Below are 19,235 nucleotides of genomic sequence, written 5' to 3' on the forward strand. Positions count from 1 at the left end.
TTTTAAGTATGTGGGGTTAATTTAGGGGATGTTAGGTTAGGGGGCTTAGTAATTAAATTAGTTATTTGCATTGTGGGGGGTTGGCAGTTTAAAGGTTAATAGGTTAATTAGGTTTAATGCATTGTGGTGGGTTGGCAATTTAGGGGTTAATAGTGTTGATAGGTAGTTTGTGTTGTGGGGGGTTGGCGGATTATGGGATAATAGTTTTATTAGGTAGATTGTGATGTGGGTGAATGGCAGATTAGGGGTTAATAGTTTTATTAGGCAGTTGGCGTGGGTGAATGGCGGATTAGGGGTTAATAGTGTAATTAGGTAAATGGCATTGTGGGTGAATGGCAGATTAGGGGTTAATACATTTATTATTAGTTAGGTGATGGCGGAAATAAATAGGGGTTTTACGTGTCAGTTTATTTTTGGGAGGCGGGTTAGACTTTTACGGGAGATTTGACATTTTTTTTATATTCTTAGGCGACGGTAGTTTCTAAAGTGCCGTAAGTCACTGGCGACTTCAGAAATTTGTATTTACGCACATTTCTGGATATCGCTATTTTATCCAATTTACGGCACTTTTTTTAACTGCTGCCGGGGTTTATGTAATTCCCCGATGTGTGAGGTGAAATGACGGGCGACGCAGGTTTCAGAAGTTATGCTGAAGCCTGCGTTGCATATGTAATCTTGCCCATTATTGTTTATTGTTTACATCCACATTTTTTATGCTAATACATTTTAGTTGCCAACATACTTTTATAGCTGAATTTCAAAACTTTAAAAATATCAGATGCTAGAATTTAAATATTTAATACCATTTATACAAAGGCAATATAACAATTAATACTTCATGTAAATATTTATTAAAGCAGATAACTATAATTATCATAGATAATATTTTCAACCATTCACATGAGTTATATTACTCAAATGTATACACATCACATACAGTCGCATATGTAAATTATGTTAATGATAAATAAAATATTTCAAGAATAGTTTTTGGTAAAACAATTGTTGCTTTTAATAGTTAATGATTTACATAAAACTTCAAAACAATAAATGGACATTTTCGTATCCAGTACAGCTCTTTAAATAGAGTCAAGGTACTTGTGCAGCTAAGAGAAATATTTTTTAATAAAAAGTTATCATTTTTCTTCAGAAGGATAATGTAGTAAACAACTAAACATACTTGAACATTTGACATTTGTATTAACATTGATATGCTTCAAATCATCTATGATTGTGTTCTTGAATGTCTTGGCTTGACATTATTGTTAAATTTAATGTATTTCCTTTAATGTTTTGTTTTTTATACTGATGTCCTTCTTCATGAAAAATAGCTTGAAGAATCATCTGAAAATTGATCTTTCTACTTCCAATACCTTGACGACCAACTAGATAATAAACAAAGGGATTTATGCTGCTATTCAAACAACTCAATAAAGAAAATAATTCTATAACAGGAAAGGGTGGGATGATTTGGTGTTTATAAAATACCAGGACTAAAATTCTTATAGGCATGGCAAATACTAGAAAAAACAGTACAGTCAGTGTTATCACAATGTAGAGCTTTTGAGGTTGCTTTTGCTTAGAACGGGTACAAATCTTAAGAAGGATAGCTAAATTTGATATAATTATGAGTGGAATAAATATAAAACTAATGCAGCAAACCAAAACAAAGACAGGTGTACAATCATTATCACACATGGCTTCATGAAAAATTCCTAATTGCTTTCTACAAAAAGTAGACTCAAGAATAGTAAACAGACAGGACAATAGCCATATCGCTGTACATACAATGGAAGACAGCCGTTGTGGTCGTTTGCAATGATACCAAACAGGCAAAATCACAGAAAGACATCTTTCAACACTAATTGCTGTAAGAAGACACAAACTGGTGTTGTATGCAAAAAGGGTAGCTGTTGAAATGATGTATAGTGTAATGTAATGGTAAACATTATCAATTTTTATTTCATTGGAAGTTTGCCCAAAAAAGGCTAGCGATAAAACATAGATTATTATGATAAACAAAAGTAAAACTGCATCAGCGATGGCAAGGTTTAAAATATAAACCGTGGAAAAATTTCTCTTGATCTTAAACATGAGGTACCAAATAACAATACAGTTTCCAGATACTCCAAATGTGGATATAATCATTGTTATGGATGAAATAATAATAAAATAGATTAAATTGATTGACTTTGTGTTGTTAAACAAGTCCCATATTTCAGGTGTTGAAGAATTACAAAACATGCTTTCTTTCCTGAATATTAGTTTCACGTAATAAAACTAATCTGTAAAAAAAGAAAAAAAAAAAAAAAAAAAAAGAACTATCCTAAGCAGAAACAACAAAAATGTCAAAATAAAATAAAAAAGATCAAAAAGCTAATGGAAGTTAAACAATATTATGAATTTTATGCAAGCTCAACAGTTTACAGTCAAACAATGGAACAGTTTTCTTCATATAAATTCTTGACACTCAATATGCCTCCTTCGGTCTTTCTTTGAGTTCAGTTCACTTCAAACAATAACAAAGAGTATTGAAAATATTTACAGGTTCGGAAGATCAGTGGTGGTGAGAGGTTGTATGTTCTTTTTCTCTATTCCAGAATTTTCTTCACTATCCTTTAATTTGTTGACTGAAAATTTAAAATAATTAAATGATTATTTAATTTATAATCTTGAGTTCATTAATAAATGTTTGACTGCTGGTGATAGCATTAACGGGACAGTTTAGTCAAAATTAAACTTTCATGATTTAGATACAGCATGCAATTTTAAACAACTTTCCAATTTAATTTTATCATCAAATTTGCTATGTTCTCTTGGTATTCTTTATTGAAAGCTAAACCTATGTAAACTCATATGCTAATTTCTAAGCCCCTGAATGCCGCCTCTTATCTCAGTTCATTTTGACAGTTTTTCACAGCTAAACAGCGCTAGTTCATGTGTTCCATATAGATAACATTTTGCTCACTCATGTGGAGTTATTTATAAGTCAGCACTGATTGGCTAAAACACAAGTCTGTCAAAAGAACTGATATAAGGGGGTAGTCTGCAGAGGCTTTGATACAAGGTAATCACAGAGGTAAAAGTATATTAATATAACAGTGTTGGTTATGCAAATGGGGAAATGGGTATTAAAGCGATTATCTATCATTTTAGACAATAAAAATGCTGGAGTAGACTGTCACTTTAAGTTTATAACTAAAACAGTTAGTAAATCTCTTATTTATCAAGTAGAGTTTTATACCCAGTAAACATAGAGTTTCTATTTAAATTTCAACTTTCAAAGTTTGCATAACTTAGAAACAAAAATGTAATTGTGCTGACATTTGCAGTTTTTACAAAACTAATAAATTGACTTAAAAAATTTGAGATTTGTGCCCAGTTCTACATCTGACATGGCTGCATGTCTTTTTATGAAACTGAGTATGCTGATAGCTTTTGACTAGATCTAATGACATTTGGTAGCTTGAAGTTTAAAGTTTTTATTCTTTTTAAGTAATTTCATACAAATTAACTTTTGTTTTGCAACAGTCCACAGTCCAGTACAGTTAGGGCTAGATTACAAGTGAAGCGCTAAATTATCGCGGACACGAAAACGGACAAATGTGCCAATTTATGGGCATGCAATAATTAATTAGCCATTAAAAGTGGCTAATTATTGCTACCGCAAGCTCACGGTAGCAATTAGAGCTAAAAAGAATTAACCAGAGATCAGATCTCCGGCTAATTTTATAAATGTGCCTCAAATGTCCCCCACATACAGCCTAATGTATTTTATTAAAAAATAAAGATAGCAGCATCTTAATTTTTTAATAAAATTACTGCACTAGGCAGTAATTTGGGGCCAAAGTTGGTAGGAATGCGGTGTTAGAAAAAAAAAAACGGCACTGAAAAGTCCCTTTACATTGCAGTCAATGGGAACTGTGTGCTCCCAGTAAATATATATGTATATGATTATATACTTATATACATACTGTATGTTTATGTGTTAATATGGGTATTGGATGTTTTTAATATTTTCCAATAAAAGTTAAGACTTTTAAGGAACCAGACTTTCTTCTTTACTTACCTATATACACATATTAACATATAACTATAAATGTATATAATCATATAAGTTTGCTGCCAACGCTGTGCTACTTACCCCCTTTGCTGCACTAGTTCTCATGCCGTGTCTCATGGTTTGAGAACAAGACTCCCATTGGAGCCCATGGAAGTGCACTCTCATGAGCGCAATGCTTCCCAGCAATTTTAACGTGAGGCTACGTTCCCATTGCTGAAAACTTGTAATGCCAGCGTGCATTTGCATGCACTGATATTACACAATGGAGTACAAATATCGCTTTCATGAAAGTGATATTTAATGCTCCACTTGTCATCTTGCCCATAGTCAGTTATATCACTACCTGGCAGTCTCAGTATAGTGCTCATTCTTCACAAATTATCAATGTAGCTGCAGTGCAGGAGTCTGCCAACAGGGGGAGCCTGCAATCAGCAATCAGCTTCATCAGTACTAGGCTCACACTTCACTGTCATGTCATGGTATTTCATTGAAACCTTAATTACATTTCTTTGTAAACTTCCTTAAACTGAGAAGGGAAATTAAATAACTGTATCTCGCATGCTAGATGCATGCTCCCTTACAAGTCATAGGGCATGTATCCTGATTGGATACTTAAAGTCCATTTACAATGGGATGGGACTATTAAGGACATTTTGAGGTAAAATATATTTTTTACTTTGATGTTCAGGTGATATTTTCTAGTCACCTTTTTACAAATATCATGCATCACTTTCAAAGTAATGAAGCACTCTGGGATACAGAATCTCACAGGGGAGAAATAGGTTAACAGGAGAGCACCTGACAGTGATAACAAATCTCAGTTTGTAGTAAATACAAATTAAACTGAAATACTTCCACTACAATTTAACTTGTATTTGCCTCTAATTTAGTAATATATTTTTCTGTCAGTTAAATAAGTTTATTGTGAACTTTGCACAAACTTCCTCTTCATATAGCCGGCAAGGTAAATATATAATAAAATATATTATAATATATTAGTGCCCCTTCTTTCTAAATAAAAGGCTTTGTTAATTATTAAAATGTTAGAAGGAAATAAAAAACATACTTATATTTGTTTTGTTTTTTATTAAATAATTTCTCTAAAACGATATAGATTATATTTGTTTTAATTGCCAAAAAGTCTTTATGTTTAACCCCTTAATGACCATGGACATGCCAGGCACATCCTACAAAAAACAGTTGTTAACGATCAAAGACATGCCTGCCATGTCCTCTGGGGTTTCAAGCACTGGAAGCAATCGTGATTGCTTCCAGCTGCTTTTAAGGTATTGCAGTGATGCCTCGATATTGAGGCATCACTGCAATTCCCTTTTTTACCCACTAATGCAGCGCGTTACATTAAAATTCAGTAAGATCAGATGTATGGAAAGGAGGGAGAGGGAGAGGAAAGGGGGAATAAATGTTGGGAAAGGGATCTGGGGAGGGGGGAGGGAATTGAGGGGGGCAGCTACATTACAGAAAATTTATTTTTTAGATAAAAAATAATAAAAAAAAATAATATTTTTCAGCAAACTGGGTACTGGCAGATAGAGGGGGAGGGTTAGAGAGCTGTTTGGGGGTGTCAGGGAGGTTAGGGGGAATCCAACACTGCAGAATAAACATAAAAAAATGCATTTTATTTTAGTACTGGCAGACTTTCTGCCAGTACTTAAGATGGCAGTGACAATTGTGAGGTGGGGGAGGGATGAGATCTGTTTGAGAGGGCTCAGGGAGGGATCAAGTGGGAAACCTAAAGTTAGTGAAAAAGATAACGATTTTTTTTTTATATGATGAAATAGTGGCATGAAATATACCAAAATGGGCATAGATCAATACTTTGGGTTTTCTACTACACTACACTAAAGCTAAAATTAACCCTACAAGCTACCTAATTAACCCCTTCACTGCTGGGCATAATACAAGTGTGGTGTGCAGCGGCATTTAGCTCCCTTCTAATTACCAAAAAGTAATGCCAAATCCATAAATGTCTGCTATTTCTGAACAAAGGGGAAGCATTTACAACCATTTGTGTCATAATTGCACAAGCTGTTTGTAAATAATTTCAGTGAGAAACCTAAAGTTTTTGAAAAGGTTAACAATTTTTTTATTTGATCGCATTTGGTGGTGAAATGGTGGCATGAAATATACCAAAATGGGCCTAGATCAATACTTTGGGTTGCCTACTAAAAAATATATAAACATATAAAGGGTTATTCAGGGATTCCTGACAGACAGATATCAGTGCTTTTTTTCCCTTCCAACAACGCTGGTATTTAGAGTTGTCTGAGGGGCTGCGTTAGGTTCAAGAAAGAATGCGTTGAGCCTAATGTAGCTCCACTTCAACCCTCAATACCAGCGTTGCGTACGGTAGCGGTAAGCTGGGAAAACGTGCTTGTGCACGATATCCCCATAGGAAACAATGGGGCAGTTTGGGCTGAAAAAAAACCTAACACCTGCAAAAAAGCAGCGTTCAGCTCCTAACGCAGCCCCATTGTTTCCTATGGGGAAACACTCTCTAAGTCTGCACCTAACACCCAAACATGAACCCAGAGTCTAAACACCCCTAACCTTACACTTATTAACCCCTAATCTGCCGCCCCCGCTATCGCTGACACCTGCATTTTATTATTAACCCCTAATCTGCCGCTCCGTACTCCGCCGCAACCTACAATATCCCTATGTACCCCTAATCTGCTGCCCCTAACACCGCCGACCCCTATATTATATTTATTAACCCCTAATCTGCCCCCCCAACGACGCCGCTACCTTACCTACACTTATTAACCCCTACTCTGCCGACCGGACCTCGCAGCCACTATAATAAATGTATTAACCCCTAAACCGCCGCACTCCTGCCTCGCAAACACTATAATAAATAGTATTAACCCCTAATCTGCCCTCCCTAACATCACCGCCACCTACCTACAATTATTAACCCCTAATCTCCCGCCCGCACCATCGCCGCTACTATAATAAAGTTATTAACCCCTAAACCTAACTCTAACCCTAACCCTAACACCCCCCTAACATAAATATAATTTAAATTAAACAAAATAATATTCCTAAAATTAAATAAATGAATCCTATTTAAAACTAAATACTTACTTATAAAATAAACCCTAATATAGCTACAATATATCTATTAGTTACATTGTAGCTATTTTAGGATTTATATTTATTTTACAGGCAACTTTGTATTTATTTTAACTAGGTACAATAGCTATTAAATAGTTAAGAACTATTTAATAGCTACCTAGTTAAAAAAAATACAAAATTACCTGTAAAATAAATCCTAACCTAAGTTACAAATACACCTAACATTACACTATCATTAAATTAATTAAATAAATTACCTACAATTACCTAAAATAAAACTAAATTACAAAAAATAAAAAAGAATTACAAGCAGTTTAAACTAATTACACCTACTCTAAGCCCCCTAATAAAATAAAAAAGCCCCCCAAAATAAAAAATTCCCTACCCTATTCTAAAATACAAAAGTAATCAGCTCTTTTACCAGCCCTTAAAAGGGCTTTTTGCGGGGCCTTGCAATACAACACAATACCCCCCCAACATTACAACCCACGACCCACATACCCCTACTCTAACCCACCCAAACCCCCTTAAAAAAACCTATCGCTAACCCCCTGAAGATCTCCCTACCTTGAGTCGTCTTCACTCAGCCGAGCCGAATTCTTCATCCAAGGTGCGCAGAGGAGGTCCTTGTTCCGGTAGAAGTTTTTATCCAAGCGGGGCAAGAAGAGGTTCTCCATCCAGTAGAAGTGTTTATCCAGGCAGCGTCTTCAATCTTCATCCATCCGGAGTCGTGCGGAGCCATCTTCAAAGGAGCCGACGCAGAGCCATCCTCTTCTACCGACGGACTAACGACGAATGAAGGTTCCTTTAAGGGACGTCATCCAAGATGGCGTCCCTTCAATTCCAATTGGCTGATAGAATTCTATCAGCCAATCGGAATTAAGGTAGAAAAAATCTAATTGGCTGATGCAATCAGCCAATCAGATTGAAGTTCAATCCGATTGGCTGATCCAATCAGCCAATCGTATTGAACTCGCATTCTATTGGCTGATCGGAACATTCTATTGGCTGCTCCGGATGAATGAAGATTGAAGACACCGCCTGGATGAACACTTCTACCGGATGGAGGACCTCTTCTTGCCCCTTTTGGATGAAGAATTCTACCGGATCAAGGACTTCCTCTGCGCACCGTGGATGAAGAATTCGGCTCGGCTGAGTGAAGACGACTCAAGGTAGGGAGATCTTCAGGGGGTTAGCGATAGGTTTTTTTAAGGGGGGTTTGGGTGGGTTAGAGTAGGGGTATGTGGGTGGTGGGTTGTAATGTTGGGGGGGTATTGTATTTTATTTTCAAGTAAAAGAGCTGATTACTTTGGGGCAAGGCCCCGCAAAAAGCCCTTTTAAGGGCTGGTAAAAGAGCTGATTACTTTTGTATTTTAGAATAGGGTAGGGAATTTTTTATTTTGGGGGGCTTTTTTATTTTATTAGGGGGCTTAGATTAGGTGTAATTAGTTTAAACTGCTTGTAATTCTTTTTTATTTTTTGTAATTTAGTTTTTTTTTGTATTATAGAATAGTTTATTTTATTGTATTTTATTTTAGGTAATTGTAGGTAATTTATTGATAGTGTAGTGTTAGGTGTATTTGTAACTTAGGTAATTTTGTATTTATTTTAAATAGGTAGCTATTAAATAGTTATTAACTATTTAATAGCTATTGTACCTAGTTAAAATAAATACAAAGTTGCCTGTAAAATAAATATAAATCCTAAAATAGCTACAATGTAATTAGTATTTATATTGTAGCTATATTAGGGTTTATTTTATAGGTAAGTATTTAGTTTTAAATAGGATTGATTTATTTAATTTTAGGAATATTATTTCGTTTAATTTAAATTATATTTATGTTAGGGGGGTGTTAGGGTTAGAGTTAGGTTTAGGGGTTAATAACTTTATTATAGTAGCGGTGATGGTGCGGGCGGGAGATTAGGGGTTAATAATTGTAGGTAGGTAGCGGCGACGTTGGGGGGGCAGATTAGGGGTTAATAAATAAAATATAGGGGTCGGCGATGTTAGGGGCAGCAGATTAGGGGTTCATAGGTATAATGTAGGTGGCGGCGGTGTCCAGTCGGCAGATTAGGGGTTAAAATTTTTTATTAGAGTGGCGGCGATGTGGGGGGCCTCGGTTTAGGGGTACATAGGTAGTTTATCGGAGTTAGTGTACTTTAGAGCACAGTAGTTAAGAGCTTTATATTCCGGCGTTAGCCCATAAAGCTCTTAACTACTGACTTTTTTTGGCGGTAGGTAGTTTTTTCGTCATATTTTATCAATTCTTTTGTAGTAAAATATAGGATATGATGAAAATAATGGCATCTTTAGAAAGTCCATTTAATGGCGAGAAAAACTTTATATAATATGTGTGGGTACAGTAAATATATAGCAAGAAGAAGGTGATTATTGAACAGGGGGGATGTATACATGATTGCTTTATTGTGTTTTTTGCTGCAACATGTGTGAGATGTAGCTCTGGCAATGTGTGAACTTCCTTCATTTTGATTACTGCACCGCCTTTTTAGTCTGGCACACTTTTTCTCGGCTGCAGGGGCGGTCCTGCATGGCACTCCATGTGACCGGGTGTGGCCTCATTCTTTTCTTTTTCCTTACCGTCGGTTGCAGGAGACAAAACAGTTTCTCTGTGGGCCTGGGTCATAGGAGGTGGTGAGTGTCCCGGCCCTTGGGAGTATTAAAGGCATATCCTATGGAGGACTCTGATGCGTTAGAGTGTACTCCCTCTTTGCCTAAATCTAATGCCTGTGTTTATTGTGAGGAGGCTTCTGTATATCTCCCTGCTCAACTATGTTTCACATGCCTTGATAAAATAGTGATATCTAAAAAGAACAAGATGTTTAGTACCACTGAGCCGTCCACCTCTGAGGGCTCTTCGTCCCGCGAGGTGAGTTCCCTACAATCATCTCCCTTTACACATGCAGCTCCCCAGTGCACTACTAATCCTCCTGCGGAAGGGGCCCTGTGGCCGCCAGATTTTGCTGATCAGTTGCAAACGGCGGTGTCTGTGGCCTTCAGTGCTTTACCTCACCCTGCTAAGCGCAAGTGAAAGGTTAAACATTTCTATCCTTCCCAGGGGTCATTTACTCTGTTGGAGGTATCTGAGATTAGATTATACGCTGATGCAGAGGACTCCGATACTTTGGAGGACTCTTTCTCTGGGTCTGAATCTATAGCCTCTAAACCTCCAGCTGCGGAGGAACTAGACTTTAGGTTTATGATGGAGCACTTACCCTTTTTATTAAAAGAGGTGTTGGCTACTCTAGAGGTTCCGGAACCGAAGTTACTGGAGGAACCTTCTATTCCTAAGCTTAATAAAGTTTATGAGGACAGGGTGGTGCCCCCAGACTTTCCTGGTTCCCGTAAAGATAGCGAATATTATAAAGAATGAATGGGAGAGACTTGGTTCCTATGTGGGTGGTGGGTTGTAATGTTGGGGGGGGTATTGTATTTTATTTTCAGGTAAAAGAGCTGATTACTTTGGGGCAAGGCCCCGCAAAAAGCCCTTTTAAGGGATGGTAAAAGAGCTGATTACTTTTGTATTTTAGAATAGGGTAGGGAATTTTTTATTTTGGGGGGCTTTTTTATTTTATTAGGGGGCTTAGATTAGGTGTAATTAGTTTTAACTGCTTGTAATTCTTTTTTATTTTTTGTAATTTAGTTTTTTTTTTGTATTATAGAATAGTTTATTTTATTGTATTTTATTTTAGCTAATTGTAGGTAATTTATTTAATTAATTTATTGATAGTGTAGTGTTAGGTGTATTTGTAACTTAGATTAGGATTTATTTTACAGGTAATTTTGTATTTATTTTAAATAGGTAGCTATTAAATAGTTATTAACTATTTAATAGCTATTGTACCTAGTTAAAATAAATACAAAGTTGCCTGTAAAATAAATATAAATCCTAAAATAGCTACAATGTAATTATTATTTATATTGTAGCTATATTAGGGTTTATTTTATAGGTAAGTATTTAGTTTTAAATAGGATTAATTTATTTAATTTTAGGAATATTATTTCGTTTAATTTAAATTATATTTATGTTAGGGGGTGTTAGGGTTAGGGTTAGAGTTAGGTTTAGGGGTTAATAACTTTATTATAGTAGCGGCGACGGTGCGGGCGGGAGATTAGGGGTAAATAATTGTAGGTAGGTGGTGGCGATGTTAGGGAGGGCAGATTAGGGGTTAAAAAATGTTATTATAGTGTCTTTGAGGCGGGAGTGCTGCGGTTTAGGGGTTAATACATATATTATAGTGGCGGCGAGGTCCGGTCAGCAGATTAGGGGTTAATAATTGTAGTTAGGTAGCGGCGACGTTGAGGGGCAGATTAGGGGTTAATAAATATAATATAGGGGTCGGCAATGTTAGGGGCAGCAGATTAGGGGTTCATAGGTATAATGTAGGTGGCGGCGGTGTCCGGTCGGCAGATTAGGGCTTAAAATTTTTTATTAGAGTGGCGGCGATGTGGGGGGGCCTCGGTTTAGTCTGGCACGCTTTTTCTCGGCTGCAGGGGCGGTCCTGCATGGCACTCCATGTGACCGGGTGTGGCCTCATTCTTTTCTTTTTCCTTACCGTCGGTTGCAGGAGACGAAACAGTTTCTCTGTGGGCCTGGGTCATAGGAGGTGGTGAGTGTCCCGGCCCTTGGGAGTATTAAAGGCACATCCTATGGAGGACTCTGATGCGTTAGTGTGTACTCCCTCTTTGCCTAAATCTAATGCCTGTGTTTATTGTGAGGAGGCTTCTGTATATCTCCCTGCTCAACTATGTTTCGCATGCCTTGATAAAATAGTGATATCTAAAAAGAACAAGATGTTTAGTACCACTGAGCCGTCCACCTCTGAGGGCTCTTCGTCCCGTGAGGTGAGTTCCCTACAATCATCTCCCTTTACACATGCAGCTCCCCAGTGCACTACTAATCCTCCTGCGGGAGGGGCCCTGTGGCAGCCAGATTTTGCTGATCAGTTGCAAACGGCGGTGTCTGCGGCCTTCAGTGCTTTACCTCACCCTGCTAAGCGCAAGTGAAAGGTTAAACATTGCTATCCTTCCCAGGGGTCATTTACTCGGTTGGAGGTATCTGTGATTAGATTATACACTGATGCAGAGGACTCCGATACTTTGGAGGACTCTTTCTCTGGGTCTGAATCTATAGCCTCTAAACCTCCAGCTGTGGAGGAACTAGACTTTAGGTTTAGGATGGAGCACTTACGCTTTTTATTAAAAGAGGTGTTGGCTACTCTAGAGGTTCCGGAACCGAAGTTACTGGAGGAACCTTCTATTCCTAAGCTTAATAAAGTTTATGAGGACAGGGTGGTGCCCCAGACTTTCCTGGTTCCCATAAAGATGGCGAATATTATAAAGAATGATTGGGAGAGACTTGGTTCCTATTTCTCCCCTTCTTCTTCGTTAAAGAAATTGTTCCCGGTTCCTGATTCTCAGTTAGAATTGTGGGGATCTGTCCCTAAGGTGGATGGAGCTATCTCCACGCTCGCTAAGTGCACCACTATCCCACTCGAGGATAGCTCTTCATCTAAGGAACCCATGGATAAGAAATTAGAGACCCTGTTAAGAAAGATGTTTCAGCACACAGGGTTCATATTTCAGCCTGCAGCAGCAGTTGCTGCAGTGGCAGGAGCCTCTACCTATTGGTGTGACTCTCTGTCAGAGATGATCGAGGTGGAGACTCCCCTCAATGAGATACAGGAAAGAATTAAGGCCTTGAGGGTAACTAATTTGCCCTGTGGTTGAAGTCGTGGTCTGCTGACATGACGTCCAAATCTAGATTACTTTCCCTTCCATTTAAGGGAAAGGTTCTTTTCGGACCAGTCTTGGACGCTATAATTTCCACGGTCATGGGGGGCAAGGGTGCCTTTCTACCACAGGCTGCTGTGAAGCCTGAGCAGTCCAAGGGATCTTGGAAACCATCTCAGTCTTGGAATAAAACCAAGCAGAGGAAGAAGCGAGCCGAGACAAAATCGTCATGAAGGGGTGGTCCCCGAGCCGTCTCTGGATCTCATAGGGGGCAGACTATCTCTTTTCGCAGAGGCTTAGAGATACGTGCAGAATCCTTGGGTTCTGGAGGTTATTGCCCAGGGTTACAGGATAGGTTTCAAAAATCACCCGCCCAGGGGCAGATTCCTCTTGTCAAATCTATCATCAAAACCAGAGAAACGAGATGCCTTTTTAGAGTGCGTGAGGGATCTCTCCTCTCTAGGAGTAATTGTACCGGTACCTCTAGCAGAAAGAGGTCTAGGGTACTATTCAAACCTTTTCGTGGTCTCAAAGAAGGAGGGCACATTTCGCCCGATTCTAGCCCTAAAGTTCTTAAACAAGTTTCTGTTGGTCCCATCGTTCAAGATGGAGACGGTATGGTCTATTCTGCCCTTAGTTCAAGAGGGTCAGTTCATGACTACGATAGACTTGAAGGACGCTTACCTTCATGTGCCAATACACAAGGATCACTTCAAGTTCCTAAGATTTGCTTTTCTGGACCAGCACTTCCAGTTTGTAGCTCTCGCCTTCGGTCTGGCTACTGCTCCATTAATTTTTTACGAAGGTTTTAGAAGCTCTGCTAGCGATGGCGAGATCCAGAGGTATTGCAGTAGCACCTTATCTGGATGACATCCTGGTCCAGGCTCCGTCCTGCCGGCTGACAGAGGATCATTCGAGAGCTCTTCTACTTCTTCTATGATCTCATGGATGGAAGATAGACTCAGGCAAGTGTTATCTGGTTCCCAGTACCAAAGTGGAGTTCCTGGGCATGATAATAGACTCCATATCCATGAAGATATTCCTGAAAGACCAGACCCATTGCGAAATTGCCTCCAGCTGTCTTGCCCTTAAAACCTCCTCAAGGCCATCAGTGGCCCAGTGTATGGAGGTGATTGGGCTCATGGTACCCAGTATAGATGTCATTCCATTCGCCAGATTCAATATCCGACCTCTTCAGTTGTGCATGCTGAAGCAATGGAACAGCGATCATTCGGATCTATCCCAACAGATGTCTCTGGACAACAGGTCGAGGGAATCCCTCTCTTGGTGGCTCCGTTAAGATCAGCTGTCCCAGGGGACCTCCTTCCTAAGACCATCTTGAGAGATTGTGACTATGGACGCAAGTCTCTCAGGTTGGGCAGCAGTTTGGGGTGCCAGGAATGCACAGGGCAGGTGCAATCAGAAGGAGTCGCTTCTTCCGATCAACATCCTGGAACTTTGAGTGATCTTCATTGCTCTGAGGGCTTGGCCCCTCATGGGTTCGTCCCAGTTCATCAGATTCCAGTCAGACAACATTACCTCGGTGGCTTACATCAACCATCAGGGGGGAACGAGAAGCACCCTAGCAATGAGAGAAGTATCTCGGATTCTGGAATGGATGGAGACCCACAACTGCTCACTGTCAGCAATCCACATCTTGGGTGTGGACAACTGGGAAGCAGATTTTCTCAGCAGACAATCATTTCATCCGGGGAAATGGTCTCTTCACCCCAAAGTGTTTGTGGAGATTTGCAACAGATGAGGGGAGTGGGCGAGGTATTTAAGCCTTTGGCTGGGGTGTCTTTGCCTCCTCCTGGTGGCCGAGTTCTGTATTTCCCACAAGTAATGAATGAAGCCGTGGACTCTCCTCGTACAGGTAGAAATTAAATTATCAGGTAAGCATAATTTATGTATTTTTTCTAACTTTGACCCCCAAAATCTGTTACGCATCTACATCCACCAAAAAACACCCATGCTAAATAGTTTCTAAATTTTGTCCTGAGTTTAGAAATACCTAATGTTTACCCCCTTAACCCCTTAATTTCAGACTAAAACTTCCCCAAAAGAAGAATTTTGGCTATAAAAAAAAAATATTCCTATTCTAATACCCTTTAAAAAAAAAAAGCCTAATCTAGAATAAACTACCAAGGGCCCTTAAAATGGCTTTTTGTAGGGCATTGTCCTAAAGTTAAAAGCTCTTTTGCTACAAAAAATCCCAAACCCACAAAATAAAAAGAAAGTAAAACCTAATCTACCCATTTAGCTCTTTTGCTGCCCAAGCCCTAATCTAAAAATAAAAACACACCCCAAAACAAAACAAAAAATACATTACACAAAATAACAAACAAATTATCAAAAATAATAAAAATTATTGCTATTCTATTACCCATTTAAAAAAAAAATCCACCCAACGATCTTCATCCAGGCAGCGAGAAGTCTTCATCCAGACGGCCTCTTCAATCTTCATCCAGGCGGCATCTTCTATCTTGATCCCGGCGGCGCAGAGCGGGTCCATCCTTAAAACATGTGGCGCAGAGCATCCTCTTCATACAGTCGCCGTCGTACACTGAATCTTCAATGCAAGGTACGCGATTCAAGATGGCGTCCCTTGCATTCCTATTGGCTGAAAAATTTGAATCAGCCAATAGGAATTAGAGCTGTTAAAATCCTATTGTCTGTTTAAATCACATATATAAAAGATAATGGTTAGATAATGGGGTTTTAAAACTAGGTAACCCTTCGTTACAACATTTCACTCATTAATTTTTAGACACAGAAACGTAATACTTATTTCTTCAATACTTAAACAACTATTATAAAGTTAAGATACGTCTGCATATTAATCTTAGGCTAATCTTTAATTTGTGTGTGCATTAGAGTCACTTAAGAGCAAACAATAGCGTTTCAACTTTTGCATTCATATTATAACTCCAAAGTATTTTTTTATAGATTGAGCAATAGTCTAAGGCACAGTAGCATCTGCATGTTGGAGAGTGTAGGTGCTCTAAATTTCTCATATAATAGACTTATATGGGTGCGCGCACTTAAGTCATGTCACTTATTTTCAGGTTGCCAGGAATCAGACTGAGACGAGAAGTGCAAAAATAATCACACCTTTGTTAATAGCAGAAAATAATTAAAAGTCCACAAGTCAAATAACAAGCCAGGAGTCAAAACCAGAGCTGGCAGTCAGACGAGCTGAGTCAGGAGCCAAAGCGAATAGTCAGACGAGCCGGAATCAGGAACAAGGAAAACAGCAGAGTCAGGAACAAGCCAGGGATCAGGAACCAGGAAGGACGTCAGGCAGCCAGGTAATACACAGGAACTCTCACAAACAGGTCTGAGACAACGCAAAGGCAAAGCATACTGAACAGAGGCCCTTTAAATAATAAGTGATGACATCACAATTCTGAGACTGCATCCTGTCTCACATGGATGATGCACACCAGTCTGGCCATAAAAGGAAGTGCAGAAAATGAGCAGCATCCCCCACAATGCACCATAGTCAGGAAGAGAGGTGAGTAAAATGACTACCAGCAGCACATGGCAAACACAGCAGGGAAAAAACCCTGACAGTACCCCCCCTCAATGACCCCTCCCCCGCGGGAGGACAAAAGGCTTATTGGGGAAACGGGCATGGAAGGCACAGAGGAGGGCAGGAGCATGAACATCAGAGGAGGGAACCCAAGAACGTTCCTCTGGACTGTAGCCCCTCCAGTGAACCAAATACTGTACATGGCCCCTGGACATATGAGAGTCAATAATGCTGCTGACCTAATACTCCTCATGGTTGTCAACAAACATAGGACGGGGACGAGGCAACACAGTGGTAAACCGATTACAAACCAATGGTTTCAAGAGGGAGACATGAAAAACATTGTAGATGCGCATAGCAGGAGGAAGGTCAAGAGTGTAGGCCACAGGATTAACCCGTCAGAGTATTCGAAAAGGACCAACATAACGGGGAGCAAATTTATTGGAAGGCACACAAATGTTCAAGTTGCGGGAGGACAGCCAAACTCTCTCACCAACCTGGTAGGAAGGTGCAGGCAGACGCCTATGATCAGCCTGGAACTTTTGGCGCTGCATAGAACGTTGAAGGCAATCCTGAATCTGCACCCACGTGGAACGGAGTTGCCGGAGATGCTCTTACAAAGCCGGAATACCCTGAGACATGAATGAATCGGGCAACAAGGATGGTTGAATCCCATAATTCGCCATGAACAGGGATAACTTGGAGGAAGCATTAACAGCACTATTACAAGCAAACTCTGCCCAAGGTAACAGTTCAGACCAATTATTGTGGTGATCTGAGACATAACAACGAAGGAACTGTTCCAGAGCTTGATAGACCGTTTTGCAGCCCTATTGGATTGAGGGTGATATGCCGAGGAGAAGGAAAGCTGGATCCCCATTTGAGCACAAAAGGAACGCCAAAATCTGGAGTCAAACTGGCTACCCCAGTCCGACACTATCTCCTGGGGTAACCCATGTAAACGGAAGACCTCCCGGGCAAAAATTGAAGCAAGTTCCTGAGTGGTAGGCAGCTTCATCAAGGGAATGCAATGTGACATTTTAGAAAAACGGTCAACCACCATAAGGATAACAGTATTGCCATTGGAAACAGGGAGCTCGACAATGAAGTCCATGGAAAGATGTGTCCAAGGACGCTCACCATTAGCAATAGGTTGAAGAAGACCAACAGGAAGACATCGAGGAGTCTTATTCTGTGCAAAAACTGAGCAGCAACATCAGAACAAAGACCTGGCCACCAGAATTGTCGAGTGACAGACCAAATCATTTGGTTCTTGCCTGGGTGACCTGCGGCTTTAGGATAGTGGTAAGTGTGCAAAAGTTTAGTTTGAAGATTCTCAGGAACAAAACACTTACCACTAGGTTTCTCAGGAGGTGCATTGGTTTGTGTAGCCAGGATCTCCTCCCCCAAGGGAGAAGTCAAATTAGTACGTATGGTAGCCAAAATATGGTCAGGAGGTATAACAGGAGTAGGTACAAACTCCTCATTGGACAGAGGCGAAAATTGTCGAGAGAGCGCATCAGCCCTAACATTCTTACTACCAGGCAGGTAGGAGACCACATAATTAAACCGAGACAAAAATAGCGCCCATCTGGCCTGTCGGGGCGACAAACATTTTGCTTCAGATAGATAAGTTAAATTCTTGTGGTCAGTAAGAATGAGCACTGGCACGCTAGTACCCTCAAGAAGATGCCTCCATTCCTTAAGTGCCAAAATTATGGCAAGTAATTCCCTGTCGCCAATTTCATAATTGCACTCCGCTGGAGACAATTTCTTAGAGAAGAAACCACACGGATGCAAGGAACCATCAGGCGTAGGACGTTGAGACAATAGGGCACCTACTCCAGTCTCAGATGCATCAACCTCAAGAATGAAAGGCAGAACAGGGTTAGGATGAGCCAGAACTGGAGCGGCAGCAAAGGCAGTCTTAAGACTATCAAAGGCCTTAATGGCAGTAGGTGACCAATGGAGTGGATCATTCTCTTTACGGGTCATGTCTGTGATAGGTTTGACCAAGGAAGAAAAGTTTTTAATAAACTTTCTATAGTAATTGTCAAACCCCAAAAAATGTTGAATAGACCGAAGACCAACTGGGCGAGGCCACTGCAGAACTGCAGATAACTTGTCAGGATCCATGGAGAACCCTGCAATGGAGATAACATAACCTAGGAAGGTTACTCGAGTCTGATGGAACTCACATTTCTCGAGTTTACAAAACAGGCTGTTCTCACGTAGTCTCTGAAGAACCCGTGTAACATCAGAATGATGAGCCTCAAGTGTGGGTGAGTGTATGAGGATGTCGTCTAAGTACACCACAACACACTGTTGCAACATATCTCGTAGGACATCATTAATAAATTCCTTAAAAATAGCAGGAGCATTACATAGGCCAAAGGGCATTACAAGATACTCATAATGCCCGCTCCTGGTGTTAAATGCTGTTTTCCATTCATGGCCCTCCTTAATCCTAACGAGATTGTATGCTCCTCTCAAATCAACTTTAGTAAAGGCCGTAGCTCCCTTGAGGCGGTCAAAGAGTTCCGTAATAAGCGGAATAGGGTAAGCATTCTTAATGGTAAGACGATTAAGACCCCTATAATCGATACATGGTCTTAACTCACCACCCTTTTTCTTCACAAAGAAGAAGCCAGCCCCTGCAGGAGAGCAGGATTTGCGGATGATCCCCTGTGACAGAGCATCGGCAACATACTCCTCCATAACACAATTCTCTGCAACAGACAGAGGGTACACCCGGCCCCGAGGATGAATGGCTCTGGGTTGCAGGTCTA

General features: G+C 39.9%; 1 protein-coding gene across 1 annotated transcript; it reads right to left on the reverse strand.

The window, feature by feature from the left end:
• Window positions 1-1,221: 1,221 nt before the first annotated feature.
• On the reverse strand, window positions 1,222-2,244 carry LOC128664496 (proto-oncogene Mas-like). Its single transcript, XM_053719319.1, has one exon. It carries the CDS (start codon window positions 2,242-2,244, stop codon window positions 1,222-1,224), a length of 1,023 nt encoding a protein of 340 aa, XP_053575294.1.
• Window positions 2,245-19,235: the final 16,991 nt, after the last annotated feature.

Source organism: Bombina bombina, chromosome 6 (assembly GCF_027579735.1).
Source record: "Bombina bombina isolate aBomBom1 chromosome 6, aBomBom1.pri, whole genome shotgun sequence".
Taxonomy (NCBI): domain Eukaryota; kingdom Metazoa; phylum Chordata; class Amphibia; order Anura; family Bombinatoridae; genus Bombina; species Bombina bombina.